Source organism: Brachionichthys hirsutus, chromosome 5 (assembly GCF_040956055.1).
Source record: "Brachionichthys hirsutus isolate HB-005 chromosome 5, CSIRO-AGI_Bhir_v1, whole genome shotgun sequence".
Classification (NCBI taxonomy): domain Eukaryota; kingdom Metazoa; phylum Chordata; class Actinopteri; order Lophiiformes; family Brachionichthyidae; genus Brachionichthys; species Brachionichthys hirsutus.
In genome coordinates, this window is record NC_090901.1 from 579,513 (window position 1) to 596,771 (window position 17,259).

The 17,259-nt window shown below is 45.0% G+C and overlaps 1 protein-coding gene across 1 annotated transcript in view; it reads right to left on the reverse strand.

The window, feature by feature from the left end:
• Positions 1–148: 148 nt before the first annotated feature.
• Positions 149–17,259, reverse strand: part of ptprjb.1 (protein tyrosine phosphatase receptor type Jb, tandem duplicate 1) — a 21,694-nt gene continuing 4,583 nt past the window's right edge. The window contains exons 4-37 of the mRNA XM_068739858.1: positions 16,973–17,233; positions 16,515–16,748; positions 15,960–16,226; positions 15,626–15,889; positions 14,958–15,221; positions 14,624–14,878; positions 13,657–13,920; positions 13,323–13,577; positions 12,356–12,619; positions 12,022–12,276; positions 11,055–11,318; positions 10,721–10,975; positions 9,754–10,017; positions 9,420–9,674; positions 8,453–8,716; positions 8,119–8,373; positions 7,412–7,639; positions 7,079–7,342; positions 6,544–6,813; positions 5,840–6,454; positions 5,344–5,493; positions 4,644–4,845; positions 4,455–4,507; positions 4,225–4,312; positions 4,099–4,143; positions 3,999–4,007; positions 3,783–3,870; positions 3,361–3,451; positions 3,167–3,243; positions 2,937–3,071; positions 2,293–2,409; positions 1,414–1,574; positions 1,163–1,298; positions 149–1,062 (exon numbers count right to left, since the gene is read on the reverse strand). Of these exons, the coding sequence (XP_068595959.1) occupies positions 904–1,062; positions 1,163–1,298; positions 1,414–1,574; positions 2,293–2,409; positions 2,937–3,071; positions 3,167–3,243; positions 3,361–3,451; positions 3,783–3,870; positions 3,999–4,007; positions 4,099–4,143; positions 4,225–4,312; positions 4,455–4,507; positions 4,644–4,845; positions 5,344–5,493; positions 5,840–6,454; positions 6,544–6,813; positions 7,079–7,342; positions 7,412–7,639; positions 8,119–8,373; positions 8,453–8,716; positions 9,420–9,674; positions 9,754–10,017; positions 10,721–10,975; positions 11,055–11,318; positions 12,022–12,276; positions 12,356–12,619; positions 13,323–13,577; positions 13,657–13,920; positions 14,624–14,878; positions 14,958–15,221; positions 15,626–15,889; positions 15,960–16,226; positions 16,515–16,748; positions 16,973–17,233 (7,028 nt within the window). The 3' untranslated portion in view covers positions 149–903. The remainder of the gene's footprint in view (positions 1,063–1,162; positions 1,299–1,413; positions 1,575–2,292; positions 2,410–2,936; positions 3,072–3,166; positions 3,244–3,360; positions 3,452–3,782; positions 3,871–3,998; positions 4,008–4,098; positions 4,144–4,224; positions 4,313–4,454; positions 4,508–4,643; positions 4,846–5,343; positions 5,494–5,839; positions 6,455–6,543; positions 6,814–7,078; positions 7,343–7,411; positions 7,640–8,118; positions 8,374–8,452; positions 8,717–9,419; positions 9,675–9,753; positions 10,018–10,720; positions 10,976–11,054; positions 11,319–12,021; positions 12,277–12,355; positions 12,620–13,322; positions 13,578–13,656; positions 13,921–14,623; positions 14,879–14,957; positions 15,222–15,625; positions 15,890–15,959; positions 16,227–16,514; positions 16,749–16,972; positions 17,234–17,259) is intronic.

A 17,259-nucleotide genomic window follows, 5' to 3' on the forward strand; every position in this document is an offset into this window, starting at 1 on the left:
AAAAAACATATATGTCCTTTAGGATCACATTATTTGCATTCCTGAGCTTTTGATAAATCTGATATCTCTAAATAATAAATAATAATAAAAAAGAAACCCTACAATTAAAGAAAGTCTTATAACAATTAAATATAGGTGAATAGTGAAAAAGCACTGGCCAAAATGTAATTTTATTATTATAATTATTTTAAACCCTCTAGTTTCAAAGTGCAGTCAATGTAGAAAATCAAATGCTTCCAGCGCATTATTCGCTGCAGTGCATGCACATACCAGTCATTAACAGGCATTGCACAAAATAGATTGGCTCAAGAGGTGAACAATGGAATTGGTTGGCACATCTTACAAACTTCGAAGAACCAATGTATGTCGGGAAAGTTCATCTCAAGAGTCCTGCAACAAAAGAATAAAAAGGACAGAGCTCGCCGGATAAACAAAACTGGTTTTGAGAAGGCGGAGAGTATTCATACCAGCATTTTCAAGACAAAGCCATTCCAAGTTTGAAATTACTTGCATGATTTTCTTTGTCAAAATAATCTGTAATATCACCATTACAGCATCCAAAATATTACCTGAGAAAAGCACGTCATTATCAGTAAGTCCTATATAGTAGTAATCTAAAGATCCCCTGTAAGAAAATAGAATTACTACTAGACTTTACTTATACATCCAAATATTTTTGGTCAGTGACTATGTCCACTATTGTAGCTCAACATACAGTATAATGTAACTTCCTTTATCAAACATTTTCAACAAATAAATACCACAAAATACACCTTTGAGTTCTGAATGCTACAAAATTGCGTGACAGGTTAAAAATAAGTAGAAACAACATTTCAAATAGATATAGCACTTTATAATATTTTAGTTAAGAGAGACACAAAAGAGGCGAGTGATTTCTCAGGTTCATGTATTGTGGGACCCGTTTTTGGGGTAACCTTCCTTTGGCTCGGTATTCTCATAGGCAGAGAGCGCAGTGACGTTTTGGTAGATTAGATCTACGTTGGTTCCAGTCCTTGATCTGATGATGTCCATGGCACACTGGTTTAAGAACACATACTGATCCTGCCGAGACATCAAATACGAGTCCAGTGAGCTGCAGCATTTCAAACACTTAGACCACAAAGCGAACAAAACCGCGGGATAGTGTGTGTCTGTGTCGTACCTCTGTCTGCACCATGAGGGGCCGGTGCAGCCGCATATCATGGACAATGCCATACACGTCTACAATATTTTCCCTTTCAATCTGGAAGATCAACCGATCGATGGCTATGAAGGTACCTGTGCGTCCAACACCGGCGCTGAGATCGCACAACGCAAGAGGGAGGGATGAGCGGCAGACAGAGTAGCACCTGATTAATTTGTCATATCTTAGGTGTGTGGCTTTTAAACAAACGTGTGTGTGTGTGTTTGTACCTGCAGTGGACCACAGTCGGAGAGTGTCTGGAGTACTGGTCCGTGTGCTCTCGGACCAGATGTCTAAAACTGATGAGGAGCTCAGTGGTTTCTGGCACCCCGTGATCGGGCCAGGCGGTGAAGTGGAAATGACGCACCAAACGTGTCTCTGCTGTTTTCACCTGAAGGATCAGCATGTACTCAAGATTAAAGTGCTCCTAAATGTATGGTGTGTAATTTATTTAAAGTACAGAAACTCATTCCGTAACGATTGGTGATGATGATGATGAATATATTTATTAGAATGTTAGAGTACAAGTACAGTCACACAGTAGCATGTATTACAGTACAAGTACAGTAACACAGTAGCATGTATTACAGTACAAGTACAGTCACACATCCTGTCTAAGAGGAGCATTTCTAAAAAGCCCTTGCGGTCTTGTTTCCGTTGAAAGTCCTTCGTACATAAATCATCGACATTTAACAATAAAACCAATATTAAATTACTCAATTGATGCAAAGTAACATTAGAAAAATAAAAATGATTTTACACCACCGATGCAAACTAACAATAAATCTAAAATAAATTACATAAATTACAATAAATTACAATAAATTACAATCTGGTGTGTCAGATTGCGGTTTCTTTGCCCAGAAGGCATCTTGAGAACATTTTTAAGAATGTAATTTAAGGACTGGATTGTTTCATGTTGTAATAAAGAAATAAAGGATCAGATTCATAGTGCTGAATGATTATTAAAGCTGTGATGAGATTAGCTGTTATGGCTGTGACCTTATTCCAAATTAAAGATGTTAAACTAAACACTGACGATGTAGACTTTTTACTGCTCGTTTTATCCTGCTATAACTTGTCTCTTCTTGCAACATCTTATTACTTACATTTTTAATGCTGATGTCCCTGATGGTCCAGTCTTCAAGTGGTATTTCAGAGATTGTTGTCACGGTGATGTTTTCAAAGTGCTTTGAGCCAGAATCCCAGTATCGCTCACACTTGACCTACGAAGGAAATCCTTCATTAAGCCTTCAGAGCTTTTAATGTCGTATAGAAATAGCCAAGACACATAACATTTAGGGTGACAGGTATTTAAAATATGGTCCGATACTGTACGTTGCATAAAGCAGCTTAGGTTTAGAGGCTCTGCTGTTCTTTTTTAGCTTTTTGAAAATAATTTTAGCCTTAATTATTAAATACTAAAAGAAAGCATTGGTCATCTACCATAGTTTAAGCATACATTCTGAAATACCTGTATTACATGTTTTATTTACTTTTTTTTACAGTTTCGTTTAACTTTCAGTGTTCATGTCATATATAATTACATGCAAACACAATCCCTAGAAATGCATCACACATCTGATGCTGACGACAGTGAGCCGTTGTTTAAAGATGGAGGACGCAGTCTGGGATTCTGACACGCCTACATTTAGGAGCTCTTCAGTATTCAAGCAGCCTCTGCTCTGGCCAAGGACCTTGTGTTTCCATGCGTGTAATAATGTTCCTGCTAGATGCCTCTGTCCATACTCACCCGTCCCTGCTCACTGCAGCGTGCCAGCATGACCAAAGTCTGCACGTTCTTCTCCCAGATCATCCTCCAGAATTCATTGACTGTGGCGGGCAGAGGACCCTGAGATGCAATAAACTCCTTCCTGGAGTTGTAACCCTGCCACAGAACAAGAGTGCACATTCTGTTCAGACTCTCAGTCTGAATGATGGTCAAAGAGAAACAGTACGCGTTCCAGGAAGGAGAGTACGCACCGGGACGTAGCTAGCATTGATGTAGTCATCGTACGGACTCCCGTGGACGATCGAGAGCTTCACTCGAGAACAGTCATCTTCAGAAAGGAGGGGTCAACGAAATATAAAAAGAAATACATCAGTGAAATCATACAGTTAATACATTTGATAATGGCAGTACGGCGGGTTATGTGTGAATAGCGAGGAGCGCTCACAGGGAAGCACGTTGTTGTAGCGGTTCTTGGGCTTGTTCTCCGCACTCAAAGCATTCGTCTTTGACTGATCCGTCCCAACAGCCTTCAGGTCCTTTAAAGAAACGGGAAGGGGCTCAGTGAAAGCACCATAACCCTCGCAAGCTTCCCCACAATGGTTGAGAAGATGGGTTTTAAATAAAGACCTGTTTTGATGTTGGGATGCTGTCAGAAATATAAATCAAAACTGTATGCAATGATTTGAAAATCATCAAGAGAGTCAGACATTAACATTAAATTCCAAGAATGAGAAATCCTAAAATGTCCATATAAGTTTATCAAAATTATTGAATATAACTAGAATAAACAGCACAACATCATTTTTATATAAAGATGATTAATAACTGTTATTGACAAAGACTCATCTATTCTATATTATGTTTCACCTCAAACTCTTCAGCAAAGCCACAGTTGGAGTCTGCTTTCTGCTTCCTGTAGTAGGGCTCGTAGTCCTCCATCTTTACCCCCACACTCCTACTTAAATAGACCCCAGAGGTCAGATAAGGTCAGTTTTCTTCCTGCTTTCCAGGACTGTTCAATCTGTTCTCTGCAACATTTGATAAATCTGTTCAAACTTTTTTATTTAAAAGATGTAGACTTACGCTTTGGCCCTGGAGAAAGAAACAAAACAATGTTTACTCAGTCACCGCCCCCCAAAAAATTATATGTTATAAAAATAATATGTTGAAAATTTGACCTTACCTCAAGGAATAGATCTGTATGTCTGACAATTCTTTTTTGGATAGCCTGCGGGATGTTAATAGGGAGTTTAGAGTTCGGCCCTGTACACTCTGACTCACGCAAAGCGTTTCAATGATAATTCCAAACCTTCTCCAGTAAATAACGAAGCCCATGAGGACGATAAAGAGAAAGGCAAAAATTCCCAATGTTGCTCCAATGGCAATTCCAAGGATAGCTACGGAAGAAACTCATAAACATGAGCATTTTATTCCTCATACTGTAGAATGAAATGCCAAATGAAGTGAGTTTGGTACCAGGGTCCTTTAGGAGCTCAACGGGAGGATAGAAGTGTGTACTTGAAACAAGTGACAGTTCACTATTCACCATGTTGTCTTGCAGAGACAGACTGGTGAATAACACAACCGCATATCTGCAGAATAAAACAAAACAGTTAATAGATTTACATAGAGACAAAATATACACAATAGAGCAATATCAAAAGTCCAAGGTATCCTATTATGCTCTGCTACACATCTAATCATTCCCAATATGGTTTGTGTTCTTACTGGTACTTTCCACTTGTGACCAGGAGACCATTAGTGTAGCCCTCCCATTTCGATTCGTCTCCAACGGCGAGGCTCAGCTGGCTTTCTGCGCTGCGCGACTGTAAAATGATCTCCCTGACAGTTGCCAGGTAGACTGGAGTTTCCTTTGCCTTCCATTGATCATAAGTTTTCCCCAAATAGTTTTTCCAATTTGTAGTTTCATCTGAAAAGGCAGGAATAATTGAAAAATTGATAGTCCAGTAAACCCAGCTGCAAACGGGAAACAGAAACATTCAGAGACTGCAAAGCTCTGCTCAGGCTGAGCAAAGGGTTCCTTCTCCCGATTAGTGACATTTCTGTGAAATAAAATACCTGTCCTTAGATGATTTCACCATGAAATCACACCTACAACTTAGACGTTCCACAAGGAGAGCCAGCATTTCCTGTTTCCTGTTTCCTAGGTCAGCTCTTCCCGAAATGTCTTTGTTTGTTACTATCCCTGATTAAAGTTTCATGCAAAGGAAACCCGTCCGTAACCTTCCGTGCTGCACTCAGAGCTTTTGCAATGTTGAATAAAATGGAAACGAAGGTAGATCATTAAATGAACAAAGGCAAACCGTGGAGTAACATTTATTCCTGTAATCACTTTATCTCCTTAATGGAGCTGATGTCATACTCAACAAATGCTCATGCCTTTGCTCAACTTGAAATAAATGCCCACCTGGCAGCTTCTGTGTCACCAGCACCCCGACGTGTGTGATCGGACCATTGGTGTTGTTCAGCAGCCTGGAGTCGATCTGAAGGGAGAACCTATTGTGTACCTTTTCACTCACCTCCACCAGGGACGTAACGTTCTCCGGAATGGGGGGGTCTTGGTGGAAAAGAGGGAGAGGAAGAGATCTGATCATGAGAAATGTTTAACCACAAATAAAAAACTAAAAGAATTATAACAAGAGCAAATAAAATGCTACTTGATATTTTGAGCTTTCCACTTTAATAATAAAGCAAATACAGTATATCAATTTCTATGATTTTTTAAGATAATATCCTGAACGTTAACAGGTGATTTTAAAAAATAGCATCATGCTGGAGAAACAGTCAAAGTTCAATCAAGAAAACTGCCAGAGATATATTATGTTCAAGAAATAGATTGAGTATCGGAAATGATGATACATCTTTGAGTAGTACTCAGTGTGAATGAATACTGTCCCCCCTACCTGTAATGCCTGTCCTGCAGTGACAGGACACAGGAGCGCTGGGCCTTCCACAGCTGAGCGTCTCCACGGAGAGCTCGTAGACAGAGAAGTGAAGAAGTCCGGCCACTCTGCGGCTGCAGCAGCTGCTCGTCATGCCGCTGCCGCCGCTGTCGTTCACAGAGACTCGAAAGAAAGCGTAGTGTCCACGAGGTCTGGACCAGGACAGAACGACCTCGGCCTCGGTTCTGTCTGGGCCTTCACATCTTAGGTTCGTCACTGGACTCGCAGCTACAGCATCAAAACAGAGAGAAAGGTCAGAGTGGTTCGGGAACGTCTGATTGAATGGAGACTGCATGAAGCGAATTCTGTCCATACTGGTGCAGCTGTGAATCTGTCTGGGAGCGCTGGGAGTTCCATCGGCGGTCTCCGTGGTGACGCTCAGGTTATACAGCCTGCCCGGAACCAGGCCGTCGATACGATGCGCAGCTTCTCGGGTTACGATGCCGCTGGCTCCATCGGAGCTTTGCCAGGTGACATTATAAGTGTAGCCGTCCTTGTATTCGTCAGGCCTGTCCCACGTGAGCATGAGGCTCTCCTCTTCCGTCGCAGCGCCAAGATGCTTCACGCTGAACGGTCCTAATTATTCGGAAGACATTTGAGGGATGTGAATATCACAAGGAAATAAAGATGATAAAGCTAGCAGGTGGTGAAATAACGGCCCTTACTTGTGTTGACCCTGTTGATCCCAACGGGCTCGCTCTCTAAATCCATGGCACCCACTGTGGCAACAGATATGTGGTAGGGGGTCCCGGACAGCAGGGAGCCAAAGGAATGCCTGTTGCTGCCGCTCGGGATACGCACTCCTCTCTGGGGCGGTGTAATGGTCAGCCGGTAGTGGAACGGCACGCCGCTCATCAGAGGAGCTTCCTGCCACTTAATGCTGATGGAACCGGTCGTCTTTGTCAGGATGTCAACGGGCCCTGGGGGGTTGGGGACTGGGGAGGGTAAAATAGCAGAACGTGGACGTCAATTAGGCGAGTTATAAAACCTTAAAAGAATGCAGCAGCTAAGGGTCTCCCGTGGGCCGGTGCCACGCCCGGATAAATGCAGAGGGTTGCTGCAGGAATGGAGGACGATGCAAAGGACAGGGTGAAGTGGCGATTCCATTTGACTGCTGAACTTTTCCTCGCCCTCGTAAACATGCTGGGCGCCCCGAAGCTACGATCACGTCATTATTCACGTGAAACGCATCATACTCACATGTTGCATTACTAACAAATCCAGATGATGCACTGACAGGCCCACTGCATGTGGTTACCATGGCAACATAAAGCTTTCCCGCGGACAGGCGCTCAAACAGCCAGGCAGTCCCGTTGGTGATTCCCACGAGCTCCTGGGGGGTGGGGGCGCTGCTGCTCAGACCGACCTGATAATACTGCGCTTCTCCAGGAGCTCTGCTCCACGAGACCAGGATGGAGTCGTTGGAGCCGCGGCTGGAGATGCTGGGCTGCACCGCCTCAGGCCCTGTTAGGAAGACAGGATTTAGTGCTGATCGCTTCCTCCTCCTGATTATGGATTATAGATCACGCGTACGGGTGAAATGGGACACCGTCACCGGAGCTGCCATAGTGCCATCTGCTGTCTGACTGGTGACGGTGAAGCTGTAGTTGCTCCCGGCGACGAGTCCAGTGATCGTGTCAGTGGAGGTAATCACGGTGTTCAAGTGAACTTCTGAGCCGTTCGAGGCGGACACCACGTATGTGTAGTGAGGTTTACTCTCCTGCTGCTCCCACACCAAGGTCACCGTCGCCGTGGTGATTTCTGCCGGATGCAGCATGGTTACAGGATACGGCCCTGAGCCAAAGACAAAGCAGAGGTCTCCAGGTAGAAAGTAGCACAAGGTAAATATGTACATAACATGTAACTTGATACTTCCGGATGGCTGGATTTGATAAACATGTGGTTCATAAATCACTTAAACTATATCTCGTGCCTGAGCATGGCTGATAAACGAAGTGGAGGAGTTCAACAAGGTTTTACTTCAACAGCATTGATAATATTCAAAGCTCAAATATTTCACATCAGCAGATGAACAAGTATAAAATGACATGATCAGAAAAATGAAAACTATTTGATGAGGTAGAGACCCTGCGGTGATCTGGCGGCTTGTCCAGGGTGTGCCCCACCTCTCGCCGTAGACTGCTGGGACAGTAGATCCCGAAACTCGGATTAAGCGGTAAAGAAAAGGTAGAAATGAACAATAGATAATAGCCTCCCCGTGAACAGCCAGCGATACTCACTCGTGTAGTTTCCTGCTGTCACTGCTGTGCTTGTGTAGTTCCACACACCGACAGTAACAACGGCGATGCGGTACAGCGTCCCAGACTGGAGATTGTCCAGCAGGAACCAGTCGTTCTCAGTCAGGGAGGGGCCGTTCAAGCTGGACACGAGGAACTCGTACTGATGATGGTCCATGTCCTCAGGGTGGGGCCAGGTGAACCGAATGGAACCCTCCGTCTGACTCTCCACCGTGACGGGACCAGGAGGGTTGGGAACTTCACGGAGGAATCGATTCCGTTATTTAGTGCTCATTTCAGGCTGCGTGAACTTTAGCCGTCGGCACGCTAAACTTACAAGTCGCGTTGCAAACTCTGGAGCTGGCGCTCTCAAACGGTCCACTTGTGGTGACGAGCAGCACGCAGTACAGCACGCCCGGTTTCTGGGCCAGGAACAAGCTGGTGAAAGTGTTGTTGCTCAGGTTTGTGTCGCTGCTTTCTGACTGGTTGTCCCTGAACAGGTGGACGGCGTAGGAAGACACCTGTCCAGGTGCAGGTCTCCAGCTCACAGACAGGTTGGTTGTACTGCCAATGACTGTGATGTCAGAAACGACTGCAGGTTCTGTCAGAAAAAACCCAATGTAGATCAAACGTGAGCAAAGAGAAAACATTTAAGGATTCCACAAGGATAGGTCGTAATGAAATAGTCTCTCATCTGAAGCTTACTCATCAAAATAACAAAATAAAAAGACTAACATGTCAAATCCTGTCCAGCAAATCATATGGTGACATTTTAATAGAATTTGTTTAACTTAAAATAAAACTCATTCATTTGCAATTCCCATCATTCCAGACCGAGTTACTCACAGGCAGGTGTGTTTGTGTTTTAGATCCGTTTTTGTGGCTTTTATGTTTTTATTTCCATTTAATGAACAACATGCAAATGCATGTTTACTGTCATGGCAACACTTTGCTTTTCATCCTGTCATTTAGCAATGCAGATCCTCCTGCTGGCAGCCAAATGGCAGTTGATGCATGAACAGTTGCCCTGATATAAAATATGTTGCCGTAGTAGAAACTATATTTGTCATACAATCTTCAAACACTTGCATTATTTTGTTGTGAAGTAATTGTACTTCATGGAGAAGGAGAAAGAAGGAAATACATACCGGTAGTCTCACAAAGGAAAAACACGACAGAGAAAGAAAAACATAAAGTTTCAGTGTGGAATCACTTCAAAGTAAAAGAAATGAAAGGAAAACGTAGCACATTCTGAAGGACAACAATAGATAATAGCCTCCCCGTGAACAGCCAGCGATACTCACTCGTGTAGTTTCCTGCTGTCACTGCTGTGCTTGTGTAGTTCCACACACCGACAGTAACAACGGCGATGCGGTACAGCGTCCCAGACTGGAGATTGTCCAGCAGGAACCAGTCGTTCTCAGTCAGGGAGGGGCCGTTCAAGCTGGACACGAGGAACTCGTACTGATGATGGTCCATGTCCTCAGGGTGGGGCCAGGTGAACCGAATGGAACCCTCCGTCTGACTCTCCACCGTGACGGGACCAGGAGGGTTGGGAACTTCACGGAGGAATCGATTCCGTTATTTAGTGCTCATTTCAGGCTGCGTGAACTTTAGCCGTCGGCACGCTAAACTTACAAGTCGCGTTGCAAACTCTGGAGCTGGCGCTCTCAAACGGTCCACTTGTGGTGACGAGCAGCACGCAGTACAGCACGCCCGGTTTCTGGGCCAGGAACAAGCTGGTGAAAGTGTTGTTGCTCAGGTTTGTGTCGCTGCTTTCTGACTGGTTGTCCCTGAACAGGTGGACGGCGTAGGAAGACACCTGTCCAGGTGCAGGTCTCCAGCTCACAGACAGGTTGGTTGTACTGCCAATGACTGTGATGTCAGAAACGACTGCAGGTTCTGTCAGAAAAAACCCAATGTAGATCAAACGTGAGCAAAGAGAAAACATTTAAGGATTCCACAAGGATAGGTCGTAATGAAATAGTCTCTCATCTGAAGCTTACTCATCAAAATAACAAAATAAAAAGACTAACATGTCAAATCCTGTCCAGCAAATCATATGGTGACATTTTAATAGAATTTGTTTAACTTAAAATAAAACTCATTCATTTGCAATTCCCATCATTCCAGACCGAGTTACTCACAGGCAGGTGTGTTTGTGTTTTAGATCCGTTTTTGTGGCTTTTATGTTTTTATTTCCATTTAATGAACAACATGCAAATGCATGTTTACTGTCATGGCAACACTTTGCTTTTCATCCTGTCATTTAGCAATGCAGATCCTCCTGCTGGCAGCCAAATGGCAGTTGATGCATGAACAGTTGCCCTGATATAAAATATGTTGCCGTAGTAGAAACTATATTTGTCATACAATCTTCAAACACTTGCATTATTTTGTTGTGAAGTAATTGTACTTCATGGAGAAGGAGAAAGAAGGAAATACATACCGGTAGTCTCACAAAGGAAAAACACGACAGAGAAAGAAAAACATAAAGTTTCAGTGTGGAATCACTTCAAAGTAAAAGAAATGAAAGGAAAACGTAGCACATTCTGAAGGACAACAATAGATAATAGCCTCCCCGTGAACAGCCAGCGATACTCACTCGTGTAGTTTCCTGCTGTCACTGCTGTGCTTGTGTAGTTCCACACACCGACAGTAACAACGGCGATGCGGTACAGCGTCCCAGACTGGAGATTGTCCAGCAGGAACCAGTCGTTCTCAGTCAGGGAGGGGCCGTTCAAGCTGGACACGAGGAACTCGTACTGATGATGGTCCATGTCCTCAGGGTGGGGCCAGGTGAACCGAATGGAACCCTCCGTCTGACTCTCCACCGTGACGGGACCAGGAGGGTTGGGAACTTCACGGAGGAATCGATTCCGTTATTTAGTGCTCATTTCAGGCTGCGTGAACTTTAGCCGTCGGCACGCTAAACTTACAAGTCGCGTTGCAAACTCTGGAGCTGGCGCTCTCAAACGGTCCACTTGTGGTGACGAGCAGCACGCAGTACAGCACGCCCGGTTTCTGGGCCAGGAACAAGCTGGTGAAAGTGTTGTTGCTCAGGTTTGTGTCGCTGCTTTCTGACTGGTTGTCCCTGAACAGGTGGACGGCGTAGGAAGACACCTGTCCAGGTGCAGGTCTCCAGCTCACAGACAGGTTGGTTGTACTGCCAATGACTGTGATGTTAGGAACGACTGCAGGTTCTGTCAGAAAAAACCCAATGTAGATCAAACGTGAGCAAAGAGAAAACATTTAAGGATTCCACAAGGATAGGTCGTAATGAAATAGTCTCTCATCCGAAGCTTACTCATCAAAATAACAAAATAAAAAGACTAACATGTCAAATCCTGTCCAGCAAATCATATGGTGACATTTTAATAGAATTTGTTTAACTTAAAATAAAACTCATTCATTTGCAATTCCCATCATTCCAGACCGAGTTACTCACAGGCAGGTGTGTTTGTGTTTTAGATCCGTTTTTGTGGCTTTTATGTTTTTATTTCCATTTAATGAACAACATGCAAATGCATGTTTACTGTCATGGCAACACTTTGCTTTTCATCCTGTCATTTAGCAATGCAGATCCTCCTGCTGGCAGCCAAATGGCAGTTGATGCATGAACAGTTGCCCTGATATAAAATATGTTGCCATAGTAGAAACTATATTTGTCATACAATCTTCAAACACTTGCATTATTTTGTTGTGAAGTAATTGTACTTCATGGAGAAGGAGAAAGAAGGAAATACATACCGGTAGTCTCACAAAGGAAAAACACGACAGAGAAAGAAAAACATAAAGTTTCAGTGTGGAATCACTTCAAAGTAAAAGAAATGAAAGGAAAACGTAGCACATTCTGAAGGACAACAATAGATAATAGCCTCCCCGTGAACAGCCAGCGATACTCACTCGTGTAGTTTCCTGCTGTCACTGCTGTGCTTGTGTAGTTCCACACACCGACAGTAACAACGGCGATGCGGTACAGCGTCCCAGACTGGAGATTGTCCAGCAGGAACCAGTCGTTCTCAGTCAGGGAGGGGCCGTTCAAGCTGGACACGAGGAACTCGTACTGATGATGGTCCATGTCCTCAGGGTGGGGCCAGGTGAACCGAATGGAACCCTCCGTCTGACTCTCCACCGTGACGGGACCAGGAGGGTTGGGAACTTCACGGAGGAATCGATTCCGTTATTTAGTGCTCATTTCAGGCTGCGTGAACTTTAGCCGTCGGCACGCTAAACTTACAAGTCGCGTTGCAAACTCTGGAGCTGGCGCTCTCAAACGGTCCACTTGTGGTGACGAGCAGCACGCAGTACAGCACGCCCGGTTTCTGGGCCAGGAACAAGCTGGTGAAAGTGTTGTTGCTCAGGTTTGTGTCGCTGCTTTCTGACTGGTTGTCCCTGAACAGGTGGACGGCGTAGGAAGACACCTGTCCAGGTGCAGGTCTCCAGCTCACAGACAGGTTGGTTGTACTGCCAATGACTGTGATGTTAGGAACGACTGCAGGTTCTGTCAGAAAAAACCCAATGTAGATCAAACGTGAGCAAAGAGAAAACATTTAAGGATTCCACAAGGATAGGTCGTAATGAAATAGTCTCTCATCTGAAGCTTACTCATCAAAATAACAAAATAAAAAGACTAACATGTCAAATCCTGTCCAGCAAATCATATGGTGACATTTTAATAGAATTTGTTTAACTTAAAATAAAACTCATTCATTTGCAATTCCCATCATTCCAGACCGAGTTACTCACAGGCAGGTGTGTTTGTGTTTTAGATCCGTTTTTGTGGCTTTTATGTTTTTATTTCCATTTAATGAACAACATGCAAATGCATGTTTACTGTCATGGCAACACTTTGCTTTTCATCCTGTCATTTAGCAATGCAGATCCTCCTGCTGGCAGCCAAATGGCAGTTGATGCATGAACAGTTGCCCTGATATAAAATATGTTGCCATAGTAGAAACTATATTTGTCATACAATCTTCAAACACTTGCATTATTTTGTTGTGAAGTAATTGTACTTCATGGAGAAGGAGAAAGAAGGAAATACATACCGGTAGTCTCACAAAGGAAAAACACGACAGAGAAAGAAAAACATAAAGTTTCAGTGTGGAATCACTTCAAAGTAAAAGAAATGAAAGGAAAACGTAGCACATTCTGAAGGACAACAATAGATAATAGCCTCGCCGTGAACAGCCAGCGATACTCACTCGTGTAGTTTCCTGCTGTCACTGCTGTGCTTGTGTAGTTCCACACACCGACAGTAACAACGGCGATGCGGTACAGCGTCCCAGACTGGAGATTGTCCAGCAGGAACCAGTCGTTCTCAGTCAGGGAGGGGCCGTTCAAGCTGGACACGAGGAACTCGTACTGATGATGGTCCATGTCCTCAGGGTGGGGCCAGGTGAACCGAATGGAACCCTCCGTCTGACTCTCCACCGTGACGGGACCAGGAGGGTTGGGAACTTCACGGAGGAATCGATTCCGTTATTTAGTGCTCATTTCAGGCTGCGTGAACTTTAGCCGTCGGCACGCTAAACTTACAAGTCGCGTTGCAAACTCTGGAGCTGGCGCTCTCAAACGGTCCACTTGTGGTGACGAGCAGCACGCAGTACAGCACGCCCGGTTTCTGGGCCAGGAACAAGCTGGTGAAAGTGTTGTTGCTCAGGTTTGTGTCGCTGCTTTCTGACTGGTTGTCCCTGAACAGGTGGACGGCGTAGGAAGACACCTGTCCAGGTGCAGGTCTCCAGCTCACAGACAGGCTGGTTGTACTGCCAATGACTGTGATGTTAGGAACGACTGCAGGTTCTGTCAGAAAAAACCCAATGTAGATCAAACGTGAGCAAAGAGAGAACATTTAAGGATTCCACAAGGATAGGTCGTAATGAAATAGTCTCTCATCTGAAGCTTACTCATCAAAATAACAAAATAAAAAGACTAACATGTCAAATCCTGTCCAGCAAATCATATGGTGACATTTTAATAGAATTTGTTTAACTTAAAATAAAACTCATTCATTTGCAATTCCCATCATTCCAGACCGAGTTACTCACAGGCAGGTGTGTTTGTGTTTTAGATCCGTTTTTGTGGCTTTTATGTTTTTATTTCCATTTAATGAACAACATGCAAATGCATGTTTACTGTCATGGCAACACTTTGCTTTTCATCCTGTCATTTAGCAATGCAGATCCTCCTGCTGGCAGCCAAATGGCAGTTGATGCATGAACAGTTGCCCTGATATAAAATATGTTGCCGTAGTAGAAACTATATTTGTCATACAATCTTCAAACACTTGCATTATTTTGTTGTGAAGTAATTGTACTTCATGGAGAAGGAGAAAGAAGGAAATACATACCGGTAGTCTCACAAAGGAAAAACACGACAGAGAAAGAAAAACATAAAGTTTCAGTGTGGAATCACTTCAAAGTAAAAGAAATGAAAGGAAAACGTAGCACATTCTGAAGGACAACAATAGATAATAGCCTCCCCGTGAACAGCCAGCGATACTCACTCGTGTAGTTTCCTGCTGTCACTGCTGTGCTTGTGTAGTTCCACACACCGACAGTAACAACGGCGATGCGGTACAGCGTCCCAGACTGGAGATTGTCCAGCAGGAACCAGTCGTTCTCAGTCAGGGAGGGGCCGTTCAAGCTGGACACGAGGAACTCGTACTGATGATGGTCCATGTCCTCAGGGTGGGGCCAGGTGAACCGAATGGAACCCTCCGTCTGACTCTCCACCGTGACGGGACCAGGAGGGTTGGGAACTTCACGGAGGAATCGATTCCGTTATTTAGTGCTCATTTCAGGCTGCGTGAACTTTAGCCGTCGGCACGCTAAACTTACAAGTCGCGTTGCAAACTCTGGAGCTGGCGCTCTCAAACGGTCCACTTGTGGTGACGAGCAGCACGCAGTACAGCACGCCCGGTTTCTGGGCCAGGAACAAGCTGGTGAAAGTGTTGTTGCTCAGGTTTGTGTCGCTGCTTTCTGACTGGTTGTCCCTGAACAGGTGGACGGCGTAGGAAGACACCTGTCCAGGTGCAGGTCTCCAGCTCACAGACAGGTTGGTTGTACTGCCAATGACTGTGATGTCAGAAACGGCTGCAGGTTCTGTAAGACAACCAAGAACAACTTAGAACCTTTTGGTGCTGATCCGGATCACCGTGTGGACGGTGTAAACCGAATTGTGGGGGAACGAGCTGCTTGGCGGAGGTCTGCGTCTTCTGTGGCTCCATCGTTCTAAAGGCGCCTCTTTGCAGAAGAAATAATGGGATTCAGGAAAGTGAAAGAATGCGGGGTTTGATACTATAGTATAGTATTTTAGGAGACAAACACAGTACCGGCCTTTAAGAAACGGCAATAATAAATGTTTGGAGCATTCCTTGAAAATCGTCATCGTCATTAGTTTTGTATTTTGCTACGGAATGTAACTGATTTGCTAAATTCACTTTTCATCGTGCAACAATATGTTATACGTAAACAATCATGAAGAACACAGATAAAGTGAAACACACTTGTGTATTCCGAGGTGCTCTTCACTGTGGAGCTGACTCCTTCCACAACACTAAACACATCAAAGGCGTAGCGCTCTCCAGGAGTCAGGCCGAGGAAGGTGTGCGTCTCGCCGTGGGTCGATTCGCTGTGGACCGTCGTGGCGTCCTGCCTCGCCGTCACCAGGTAGGAGTAGGAAGGCTTGTGGTCGCTCTGCCTGAGCCACGCCAGCGTGACGGCCGTCGTGGTCACATGCTCCACCCTGAGGTCGGTCACTGCTTTGGGCTCTGCAGCGACACACAGAGGCTGACCTCAGAGCAGCCGCACCGTTGGGACTGTTCAAATGTAACGCCTTACTCGTGTAACTGAACGCCTCTTCCTCCGTGGACGCACTTCCTGCTGAGGCTATCGTCCTGACCTTGATGCCGTATCTCGATCCCGGCTCCAGGTTGGGCACGTCGGTGCCGTTAAGGCTGATGGTTGCGTTAAACACTTGTTCCGTGGCGTTGTAGGTCTGAACCAGGTACTTGTAATACGACTGGGCTCCTGGTGGGTGTGACCACTTCACTTCCACTGCGGTGGTGGATTTAGGCCTGGCTGCAAGGTTCCGTACCGGGTTGGGCACTGCAAAACGAGGCAGACGGAGTGTCGCTGAGGAACTAGCAGAAAGCTAACGTGGAATAATTTAGATCATTGATTAAGCGACACGTTCTCCTTTCATAGATAGGGTTCATTTTAAGGGCCAGTTCTCCAGCATTGCTAAAATGAAAATGTTATATTCTGGCCAGACAAAATAAAAGGCTTTTAAATAGACAACGTGCTTAAATAACTGGATTATTCTTCTCCATACTTTGGTTTATCGCTGGTACTTACAAGTAAAAGTAGAATTACTGACGAGCGTGCTCCTCAGACTTTGGGGTCCGACTGACACTACAGTGATGTTGTAGGACGTTCCAGAGGACAGTGGGGACAGCTCTGTGTTGTTGTCTGTGGTGTTCTGATCTCGTACTCGGCCCGCCGCTGGATGGTACCAGAGCCGGTAGCTGATGTGTGGAGCCGCCTCCATCAGAGCAGGAGTCGCCCACTCCAGGTGGAGCGAAGAGTTTGTCTTCTGAGCGACGAGGATCGAACCGGGAGGCGAGGGAACTAAGAAGTGGGAATAAGGTTCAAGTTCACACACTACATTTTTACATTTAACCCGTCGACACAAACCAAAAGTGTACATAAATGATGATGTCGGTCGGGAGGACAAAGATCCTCTATAGCCGCTGAAGAGCACTTTGTTAGTATTCTGACTCTTCTTTAGATCTTAACAAGCTCTAAAAAACAATAACACGAAAACAGCTGAAGTAACGGTTGTTTGAACTCACACGTGGCAAATGACGCCTGGTCAGAAGAGTTCCTGAACGGCCCAGCCACGGCGGTCACTGCGATCACGTACATCCTCCCAGGAAGTAAATCAGGAAAGTGGGCCGCAGCGTCCGTCGTAGTGATACTGGAAATGTAGTGAAGCTCCTCGTTTGAGATGTTCACCTCAAAATGATCAAAAGTCCCTTCAGGCGATGCCCAGCTGATGTTCAGATGGTTCATTCCTCTTGCAGCAGCCGTAAGGCTCCCAGGCTTTGTAGGCCCTTTATAGAAGAAGAAGATGCAAACA